Below are 12,158 nucleotides of genomic sequence, written 5' to 3' on the forward strand. Positions count from 1 at the left end.
TCAAGACAGTTTTGTTTAACAAAATTCAAAGTAAGAAATATTGAAATAATATTTTGAGATGGCATTAACTGACCTTATTAAAGAGCTGAACTATGCCATTTACAATGATGCTGTGATTTAAAAAAAACCATGCATGTATAAATGAAGTTTAAAAATTACCACTTTATTTTCCAAGTGTGTTTCTCATAAAGACAAGGACACAAAAGTTTGGTAAAGCTGAATAAACTCATGGCAAAAAAGTCTTGAATATCAAACTTTAAAAAACTTCCCAGGTCTTTTAAAAGACTCTAGTAGAAGCTAATAGCTAATTAGATTAATAGATTTTAATATTTCATTTCCTTTCTGGATTACTACCAGTGTAAACAATATCTCAAAAGAGGTTACCAGTAACAAGAAAAATACAATATCACTTACATATTCTCTTCATCAAAGTGTTAACGCCAACACGACTATGGCTTTCAAGATGTTATTAATTTTATCTGTAATTACATGCTTACCAATGCATTTCTAATTAATTTGTAATTCTAGTTACTAAAAAGCAATTAATTTTACTAAACTTTCAGAATACTCAATGACTATATGCCAGGATTTAGAGATAGCCTAAAATTAATTTTAATAATTAATTGGCAACGATTCAGATATAAAAATGACAGCAAAGCAACTGATTAACAGCATATTAGTTACTTTTACCTTTGAAACAAATATAATCACTAATATTATACTAAAGCCAAGGAAGCTTTGTATTATAAAAAAAATTACAGCATTAAATGTAAGCAATGACTTGAATTAATAATGCAGGAAAAGCTAATAAATATGATATACATCAATAGCAGAGCTATCTTAATTCATAATTGGATTTATGATTATAGAAAGAATAATAAAATAGGGAAAATAATAAGGAACAATAGCTAATATTAATTGGACAGTATATTTTGATAAAATCCAAAGGAAGATCTTGGAAACAAATCTTAACTGAATAGTATAAGCAATTCACTCAATACTTATAAGCTGCCATCTACTGAGAAAAATAAGAAACCTCTTCATGTAAATGTGATTTTTTTTTCCTGTTTTTTGATTAACTGATTCTTTTTCTATGTAAACATACTTTAAGGAGTTATTCCGATGAATAGGTATTAGAAACATCTACTCTAATGTCAGTTTTACTTACTGCTCTACTGCTTGGGAAAAAAAAAGCAGAAAAACTGAATTTCAGTATATTGTCCATAATGCATAACACTGTCATGTAAAAAGTCCATAATGTTTCCTGAATCTATTAGGACTTCTCTAATGAATAAACCACAAAATGTATTTTTAGAGCAGTATGGTACTATGAAATAGAAGTTTTTTTTCCACCTTGGCTCATATCTGATTTTTAGATGACTCACTACACTAATCAAGAATTTCTCAAATTATGCAATATGGCCTTCTTATAAATAACAAAAGGATCAAAAACTACTTATCTTGAACATGCATCAACAGGTCTTTTCTACTCCAAAAATAATTACAGATTTGAACAAGTACAAATAGCAAAACATTCATATAAGAAACCTGGTTTTAAAATAAAAAGATACCAACACTTGATACGAATTTGATACAGATTAAAGAATAGCTTACATCTAACATGTTGTTTTGTACTGGTAAATAAAAAACTCTAAGTTAACAGAAAAAATCCAGTTTTCATCAATTTTCTTTATCCTGTAGCTGGGAGTATTTTAGAAACAAAGTGGCAGGTAATCCAATTTTTTAATATTCAGAAACACCTTATAACTCAAGCTTTTAGTGATATAGTTATTTCTGTTAATTGTTCTTATGATTAAAAAACAGTATTGGACATTGTCTATGTCATTTGGACAACAGTAAATATATTTTATCATTCTAAAACAAATAATAAATTACTGAAGGTTGTGACTAGTAAATGTAATCTTACTAGTTACAAATAATATAACTTGTTTCTCTTTATGAAAATTTCTCCTTATTTTCAATTTATTGATTTGAATATCTACTCTGGAGAATTTACACATGTTCTAAGAAAACACAAAAGAAAGTCCAGCCATATGTTGGCTATTTACAATTTCTGCTTTAAATTCTGAAGGAATAATCTAATAGATACTCAGTGTTTCTCAATATTAATGAAAACACTATGAACCTTTCCATAACCATCTGTATCCAGACATTAATAATGACATTAATAACAAATCTTTCTTACACTATGATTAATTAAATAACGTCACTTAAAAAGAACATTATTTAAATTGTAAATGAGGCTTTAGAGCACATGGGAAATACAAATATATACCTCATTTATATGATATTTCATTCAGAGAATTTTAAATTTATGAAAATATTGTACATTTCTTGTCTACAAACACAGTATGTAACATAAAATTGTATGCCACCGTTCGATTCAAGGCCACTGTTAGGAATGGTAACTATTTGTGCCCTACTGTTTTCATGGACGTTCCCAGGGACTATTAAGATTCCTCACTATTCTAAGTTTCTATTTAACTGTTGAATAACTGGTAATTCTTCAGTCATCTCCCTCACAGACATTACCACTTTTAAGTGGCTGACTTCTTATCTGTCCAATACTCAATAAAGGAAAAATTAAAGGAAGCCTGAAAAGCAAATTACCAAGCCTATCACATCTGCATTAAAAAAAATCATATGTCATTATAAGTCATTAGGCTCTGGTTAAGTGTGACTTATTTATATCCTATAGAATAAAAATACAGACTAAATAGCAGGGGTCTTATAACAGCTATTTCCCTCAAAAATGTTTCCTATTTAAAGACTCACAGAAATGTTCTGGGTCGTCAAAGACCCTAGGAGTCTACAAGGTAAGAGACATAACTAATCTATGATAAATTTAACCAGAAAAACAAAATCTCTCTGAATGATAAATTTGTTGAAAAGCAAACAGATAAAAATATAGTCAATCCACAAGCTAATGATTTGAACCTAATATAACCGGGCACACAACATCTTGGTCTTCCCTTCTAGAGGTTACATGATACCAGTGAACATATATTCAGATTGGATAAATCCAAATACCCAATGGTTTTAACTCTCTACAAATGTCAAAATAATCAGTAAGTCAGTTGACCAGCAATCTTTTCATAAACTTCATTAATTAATGAGATATCACTTGAAGTCAAAGTTCTACTGGCCATACTACTGGTATCTGAAACTGCTTATTCACTGTTAAACAGTAGTTTGAAAACATGCGCTATATAAGGGTTAATCGTGTTCATTTTACAATCAACCCTCCATCACACCAGAAAGATAAAGAGTACAGGAAGCAGTGGGTCACTCTATTGCTTACCATGCCTTCCATAAACTAGATAATTCCCTGATTTAGAACTTTCCCAGTCCAAAATTCTGGATTTAAGGTGTTGATCAATACCAATGATCATGAAGCCGACAAGTAGAAATTTTAAATTTGTATCTATCAGAGATTTTCCTTTTTAATGTTGTTATTTACATTGCATATGAAACCCAGAGCAAACAGTGTCAGCTAGCTTCTCAACTAGTGAGTTTGAATGTGTGTATACTGGAGTTTGGGTGGAGGTTGCTTTAGAAAAATTTGAGACCTTTTCACAAACAGATTCCCCACTCTGGGCACATCAGAATTCTGCAGGATAGAGGTAGAGAGGTAGTGTCTGGCCCATTTCAGATTGAGAAACACTGAACTAGCCTTAGCACAGGAAGATGTTTATAGCTTGTTATCAATACATGTATAAAGAATGCTAAAAAATTTTTTAAATCTTGGAAATATCTTAGAATATAAATGATTTATTACCAAAAATCATTGCCTCGAAACTCTAAATACAAGATATTTGGGAATATAACTTTGAACTACATTAAAAAGTCTATTAAAAGGTTTCTCCAGAACTGATTTACATAAAATTATAATCAGTAAGATCTATACCTTATCCCAAATCTTTTTTGAATTTTGCATAATATGAATTATCAAGTTTTCTTTCTACATAATTAAAATTTCTAAGAATCTCCACATAATTGCTTACATCAGATTATTTAGAAACTCACTTACTTTGTATGTGACCAATTTAGACAGCATACTTTAGGATCACTCTTTTACCCAATCAAAATAAAAAAGATACCTTATAATTTTAGTAGTTTGGTTACAGAAATTTATATGAACATTCCTAAAGCTTTGCGGCCAAAGCCAAAAAAGAAAAAAAAAAAAAAAAAAAGAAAGTACAGAAAAGCAGAGTAGCAATAGCAGGTGCAACAGCACAAAGCATGCAATAAATGTAATAATACACCACAAAAACATTAGCATGTACTGCAACCACAGGCAAAAAGGATAAGAGATAGGGGTAGAGGGCATCGGATGGGCACACAAGTGCAATAGTCTCTTACACGTCTGCCTTTGCTAGCTGGAGTACAGGATGGAGAGCGCTTCAACAAAGAAAGGAGAATACTACGTTACAAATATTTACACACATGACTCTCAATGACTAATACTGTATTAACAGACAAAGTATATAAACATACATATAAAGACACATTTTTGATAGGTTGAAAGTACATGTATTTTCAGGAAAAACTGGAAGACAGGAAAGTAAAGAAACAGTTCCTCAGGCTAGGTCTAAGAGTGGTATAAAGTTTTCACTGGACCTTGCACAGTCATCCACCAAATAATGCTCCATCAAGCTATGGCCAATTTCTTTTCTGGAAAGGTCAGAAGTGGCAACTTGAAATGGGAGCACAAAAAGGTCTAAATAACTCTGATCTAGTGCTAGTAAGCATTTAACAAAATATTTAATTAACTAGTCTTGCTTCAGACATTTATCTACCAAATTTTTGCTCTTTTCAAAGATGATGACTCTTTTCGATGATAAGAGCTAAATTAGGCCTTCAGAACTACTGATGTTGAATTAAAACAAAAAGTTACTTCAACAATATTGTCCATCTTGACTAGACATTAGGCTTAATCAAAAGAGGGACCTTCACCTTTCTGACATTAAAGAATTAAGTAATTCAGAAAAAGTAATAAGTAAATAATTATATAGAAATATTTTTCAAGTTTTTGAAATTTGTGATGCTCAAGTAGTAGAGTTTCACAAATATATACCATCTCTACTCAGGCAATTTCCTATATTCAATTCAACGTGACATTTACTGAGTGTTTACAATATGTCAGGTACTTAAAAGATAAAGAGGGTATGCCAGTTCACAGACTGGTGGGGGAGACATCATGCCATCAACAATGTGACAAATGCTATAATAAGGACATGTATGAAGTTTGTATGGGAACCTGGAGGAGGGATGTACAAGATTTTTATGGGGACCTAGAGGAGGGAATTTATAAACTGAGTCTATAGGAGTTACAGAAGATTTCAGAGAAAAACTCAAGGATAAGAAACATCACTCAAGATGATCAGTTTTACTTGTACAATAGCTCTGACAGATTGGTACACAGGAACTATTATTTCTTTCTGTAGGAAATTGGGATTGAAGGTGACTTAAACACTGTGTCCCAAAGAGTTAATAGCAAACCAGGATTACAAAGTCTGCAGATTTCTCAACAGGTTCTTCTTAGTCCAGTCAGTCTTCCATTACGGTGGAGGCTAAAGTCTCAGGTTCAAACCTGGTTATATTCCTTCAGTGATTAATAGGAAGTATCTGTCTCCCTCCACACTCCCCCAAACAAAACAACCAAACATTAAATAACTCAACCCTCAACACTTCCTCTAACATTTAATCTCTCCCTTCTCTTCCTTAATAATGATAATAGCTAACCTTTATCATGTGTAAAATATATACCCATACTTTTCAAAGTACTTTACATATATTAACTTTTCTAATCCTCATAGAAGGATTAATATAAGGTAGGTATTATGATCCCAATTTTAAACATGAAGAAAAAAGATGAACTTGCAGCAGGTCACAAAACTGGTAAGTGGTAGAGCTAGGATTCAAACCTTCTCAGTCAGATTTCTCAAAATGGAATACTATCACTCTCTCTACTACCTAGCCTCTCAATTCACTTCTCAATACTGTACAATTTGGCTTCTGCTTTGATCGCCCTAATGAAATGCTGATAGGATCAGTATCTCCTGTTTGTCCTACGGTACCAGATATCTCCGGCTGTACCTGAGGCTGCTGACCATTCCCTCTTAAAACTCTGTACTTGCTTAGTTTTCGTGACAAGACACTTCCCTGAGTCATCTCCTGTGACCACTGCCCCTCCTTCCCTTACGTGGAGTCCTATTCCTCCATGCCCTTCTCAATGTGAGAGATCTCAGGTCTCTGTTCTGACTTACTACCTTTCTCTTGCTACAATCTCTCTCTGGGAGATCTCAATCTACTTTCAACTATGTTGATCATTCCCAAATTTCTACTGCTAGTTCACTCCTTTTCCTTAACCTTCTGACTCATCTAGAAAACTATCTGCTGGACATTTCCCCATGGATGTCCCTCAGGCACCTCAAACTTAACTTGTCCAAAAGGAAACTGGTCACCTTTCTCCTCTGTTAAGCCTTTTAATAATTATTACATATAGGACTGATTAAATCTAAGCTCCATAATATCTCCTTTATATTCCCATGATATGCAGTCCATATCTTTTATTATTGTACTTCTCCCATTGGTGTTATAATTATTTAGATGTTTGTCTTTTCCATCAGACTCAGATCCTTAAGGGCCAGAAATACTGTATTATGCTTAGCATAAAGCTTGTAAATTTTAAAATTCTTCGTAAATATTGAATGAATCCTTCTGAAATTCTATAATATTTAACCTAAATATTTCTTATGGCATTTATCATTTTCTACTTCACATAATACATTAACTGTGTATTTTTTTCTAATAATAAGATAAGCATTTTGAGGTCTACTTCTAAGTCTGATTTATCTTAGCATCTACCACTGTGCACAGAAGAGTACCACACATGCAAAAAGTGGTAAAATATAGAGAAACCCTTAGTTTTTGGCTATCCATACTCCTAAAGTCTAGAGTATGTTAAAACCATGAGAAAGAGCATGAATAGCTCAAAATACTATATAACCACTACACCAAAAACAAGTCAGAATGTCTCTCAAAACTATCTTTGCATATGAAGGACAACAAGTTTTCTAAGCTGGCATTTAGTATCACTAAGCTAAGAGAGATACTAAATCACCATTGTAATAATGTTCTTCTCCAGGTGGCTACCTAGAAATCAGACCATTTTTATATTTTCAATAGAAAAGAGCAAATTACCCTTTCCTGATGGTGTAATTAGAGGAAAATACACACACTCTTATACATACCCACACATACCACGGTTTTCTATAAACACTGAAACTGATCTCATAGCAAGCATTGGAAACCAGTACATTTTCTTAATATGCAATCATATACCTTTTTATATCTAGATTTATAAATTGCCACCAGAACTTTAAGGCTGATTATGGAAGCTAAGTATGGTAAGCAGAAACCAAAAGAAGCAATTTATCTTGTGGACACAGAATCTGGCTAACAGATTTTAAGGTTCAGTTAATGAATTCCAGAGGTCTTATTTAATAAAATACCGAAGAGATAAAAGACTATGTAGTCATGGTTCTTTCCTCTAGTTACCCAAATATATTATTGATATAATATATGATATATAACATACAATATAACATACTACCTAAATTAGATCAGAATTGCATATGCCAATATTCTGAAATGTAAGAGTTTCAAGTCAGGTTGTGCTTAACATGTGGAAGTTTTAAAAAACAAGTATTAAAGGAGGAAATTATAGAAATGTCATAATTTCTCAGAAGGATGTAGGCCTAGCTTTGGTCATAGGATTAAAAACTCTTTACAACGCATGTTTTAGAAATTTGTCTTCCATTGATTCTCACGTGTAATCGACTTTTCCAGATATAGCTAAACCTATGCTGCCAAGCCCAGATTTCTGTGACTGGTTATGACAGAATATGAAAGAACCCAGGAGGGAGAACAATGGTAAAGGCAAGACATAAATGAAGGAACCTAGGAGCCAGGACTGAAATTAAATATTCTGGGACATCTTAGTAAGCTTCTATATGAGGCCAAAACCAAGAGTAAAACTCAGCTTGCCTATACTCCCAGGCTACTCTTCTTTTAATGCACCAGAATGCCAGAAAAGAGCACAATATTAGGAGTACTGGACAGTTGTACTAAAGGTACTATCTCTATTCCTTTATGTCTGACCTTTATATTCTAGAGCTTTAATTCCCTGATTTACTCTTTTCCTCAGTACACTAGAGTAAGACAACCTCCAAAAAGCAAGCTGATACATTCACATTTGCCAGATAAATGGGCAAATTCCATTTTTGTGAAATTAAGCTAAACGAACAGAGTACAGAACTGTAATATAATAAACTCAAAACTTACCTAGCATATGTTTCGTATATATGACAATATATTTATCAAATATAACAGCAACTCATTCATTTATATAACTATAACTAGCATTCCTTGAATATAGTCAAGTCAAGCATTTGGGGGGTTCACTTGAAAAAGAGAAAATGAACTGAACAGAATAGGAAGTTCCTGTAAGCTTAGTCTGATGATCCCTGGATCTGCTACCATGGGAATGAAGCGAACAGATGGGGGAAAACCTAAGCTGCTGAACTCCATTTGCTCCCCCCCATCTGTAACCTGCAGGATGACGCTGGGCCTAATATGCAGTATCACAGGCAGTCTAGGATTCGGCACGTGGGGTTGAGAAGAAAGGTAAGGGTAAAAGAGGAAATCATTTCCACAGCAGAAAGGATCCCGGTATCTGTTCGACTGCTATCTCAATAACTCATATGGGAGTGCCTTACCCAAGGGACCACTAATCAAAATGGTCTCAGTTTCCTTCAAAATTAACTCACCCCCTAACCCCCTTTTTTCTGCCCTAAAGAATGCCATGTAACCCTTTTGTCAACACTTCCCTATTACTCCAAAGACAGAGAATCCTAAAAAGTCACTCTCACTAATGGGAGAGTAACCTATCTACTAGTGGAAGTGCTGTGGTAAATAATTACTAAAACCACTGGACTAAAAGATCTTCTAAGGTTCTCTTCTCCTTGAAAAGTCTATTATTCTACATGTAGAAAACTCCAAACGCTGAGTTACAGAAGCAGAATGTTGAGAATGTATTCCGCTGTGCCTGAGTCAGAGGGAAGGAGGGACTGGTGTTACATATATTTTTTCTCTTCTGTCAAGAGCTGTCTAAACAGTGTATCTTAAAAGGAAAGCATCTTGTTCCGAATGTCTTCCCATATTGCCCCAAATCCTAGCATTCATCTGAATTTTGAATAACAGGCAAAACATACTGAGGAAAACTTAGAGGTAGGAGAGTGATTAGGTGTACTATTTAAGTAAAATAATTATAGTTTTAATAGGCCTGTGTGGGAGGGTTAAGAAAAAAACTAGAAGGTAATTTGGGGGGAGGGGCGGCACTGGTGATAAAGCTCTGAAGAATCCGAGGGCAGTATGAGGGCACTAGGTTACTGGGGGCAGATGGAGAAGGTCAATGATGTGTGGACACAAAAGAAAACTTCATTTGTGCAATTTTGCTTAAAACTAACCTTATTCCCTCCTATACCTACAAATTCCACTGCAATTCAATTTTAGGTCTTCAACATAATCTTTTTCTTTTCTATAGCAATGAGACAGAAAACAGAAAAGAATGAGCAGAGGATATGTCCCATGGATTAGTTAAGAGAGTCTACTTAGTATAGAGCACAGTCACATATTTTAAACATCATGCACAACAACGTAACTAGTTTGGGCACAAAGAACAATCCGGATTTATTTTAATCCTTAAGAATCCACATGCCTAAGAGAAAGGAAGCTACAGAACTTGAGTTTTACACTAAATATCTTGGATGCTGAACCCAAGCATACCAAAGATTGAATACCATTATTCAAAACAACATTCTATTATGACTTTGAGGGTGAAACGGATGATAATGCTGGGAAGGGTGGTCACAGTTACAAACTATGAAGAGAAATAAGAGGTTTATGCCATAAAATAGGAATTAAGAATACAAAATATTTTTTTAAATGGGAGGTTACTGCTGGCCTTTGCCCTGACACGTAAAAATCATTTCCAGTGGTAATGTGATTCAGCAGGAGGAAAGTATAGTGATGCACATTGGTGGTAAGTGAAAGGCTGAGTGGTGAAGAGCTAAGAAAGTACTTAAGTGAAATTGAATTTGTGGACAAGAAAGGAAGCTAAAGAGAACACTGCAATGGAGGGGAACTGGTCTATTAAGAGTAAGGAAATAATAACCAATATTATTGAGGGCATTACATATGTTGTTTCTTTGAATTCTCAAACAACCTTATGAGATTAGTATTATTATTATCCTTGTTTGTCTGATGAGCAAACCAGTGCATAGCAAGGTTAGATAACTTGCTCCAAATTATATACCTAGAAAGTGCCAGAGGCAGGATTTGAATCAACTTAAGTGCTTAAGCAATAAATTGAGAGGAAAGTGCTTAGGAAGCAAATGAGAGAAAAACCATGCCCTTGAAGAGCTGGAGCCTGAATCATAAAGATTCAGCAGCCTTTGTGAACTTAGTTCTGGTTTACTTTATAATAGGAGTTCCTTTGTACTACTTTACAATTTACATGTATGTCTGAACTGTATCTATACTGGGTAATAGTGGGTGAAGGGTAAGAAAGGGTACTTGTGGAGGAAAAGTTAAAGTGGGAAACAGATACTACAGTTGGGTGGTGGCAGAAGACAGTATATGAGAGCAGAGATGAGATAGGAGTGGGCTGAGATGTGCTTCTGCTGAGAAGAGCTAACCTATTTACCAAAATACATACTACTCCTGTGTTGTACATTCAAAGATTTTTGTGGGAGAAAAAGGGATGTAGAGAAGAGTTTATTAGAAAGAAAAATGAAAATGGTCTTCTAGTCGAAGGACAATTAAAATATTTGTTCAGACTTCCTTCCCCTTCTTTTTAAGGTGAATGTTATCTGTATGGAAATACCATACTGAGTATTTTAGAATAGTAAAACATACATCAGATTATAACATCAAATATTATTGTACATCAAGAGTTCTCTTTTTATCACACTGCAGAATTAGCTAGTTTAATTATTTGTCTCAAGAATAATAAAATAGTTTCCATTTAGAATGGAAAGGTGCACACTTTGGTATAAATATTTCAAAGAAATAAAAAATCACTTAAAAATATAGATCAGGAGTTTTCTTTAGTAGAAAATTATGCTTAATATTCTCCTCAATATAAGAATTATATTTAACAAAACACAAAAAATAAAACATTTAAAGAACTTCTCCTGGTTTAAAAATAGTTATATACACAATATTTGCATTTGAACCCATTTTATTTCCAAATTTCTGTAAAGATAGAATGTTCAACAGGATAATACAATGCTTTACAACAAGAATTACTGTGCTATTTAATGTGGATTAGAGAGAATGTATATGTCAGGTATTTCTGTAAAGAGAGGAACACTATACATTAGGAACTTCTAAATTATTAAATCTATACAATTAATTTAAGAGAGAAAATGATAATGCAGTCAATTTATAGTGAATATAGTGCATATATCAACTAAAATCATTTTTACATTAGAAGAGAAATTCTGTCGGCATTAAAAATTGATCTGTACTCAGTTATTGTGTTATGATAAAATCTACTGGAAGAGTTAATAAAACGTGTCACTTGTTCTGATTATACCACCAGAGGTTTACTTTTAACTAACATATAAACTAAATAGTAAAGTTCAAGTGCTGAAAAGAAAAGGGGAATGTGAAATAGAAATTGCCATAAAAACAAAAATGAGCAATTATTTATATCTATGTATCTATAGGGACAATAATCAAATAAGCATTCCAATCTTCAGAATTGCTGCAAAGAATGGAACTATAGAGATTCTCTGATGGACAACACATTTTTAAAACTACATTTTTACTTTATTATATTTAATAATGATAACTCTTCATTGTATTTAAAGTAAGAAAGAAGTACATTTTGGCTCACAAATTATCAAGTGTGATATTTCTAAAACTGACTGCATTACTAGGTAAATTCTTCATATCAATTCACTGATCTCTTTTACTGAAGGATGCATTGGTTTGAAAATCAAAGACTTACGTCATCCAAAAAATCAATCAGTGAAGATGAGGAAGAAGAAAAGGAATCCTATTTA

General features: G+C 33.2%; 1 protein-coding gene across 22 annotated transcripts in view; it reads right to left on the bottom strand.

The window, feature by feature from the left end:
- CDC42BPA (CDC42 binding protein kinase alpha) overlaps positions 1 to 12,158 on the bottom strand; it is a 313,738-nt gene that overhangs the window by 48,578 nt on the left and 253,002 nt on the right. For 7 of the 22 annotated variants that reach the window (XM_067028877.1, XM_067028806.1, XM_067028882.1 and 4 more), the window contains 2 exons: positions 12,104 to 12,151; positions 4,384 to 4,422 (listed from right to left, as the gene is read on the bottom strand). The exons of 5 other annotated variants lie outside the window; for them this stretch is intronic. In XM_067028877.1, coding sequence (XP_066884978.1) covers positions 4,384 to 4,422; positions 12,104 to 12,151 — 87 coding nt within the window. The remainder of the gene's footprint in view (positions 1 to 4,383; positions 4,423 to 12,103; positions 12,152 to 12,158) is intronic. 10 more of the 22 variants (XM_067028895.1, XM_067028865.1, XM_067028824.1 and 7 more) reach the window with 5 other exon arrangements.

This window comes from Kogia breviceps, chromosome 1, assembly GCF_026419965.1.
Source record: "Kogia breviceps isolate mKogBre1 chromosome 1, mKogBre1 haplotype 1, whole genome shotgun sequence".
Lineage (NCBI taxonomy): Eukaryota > Metazoa > Chordata > Mammalia > Artiodactyla > Physeteridae > Kogia > Kogia breviceps.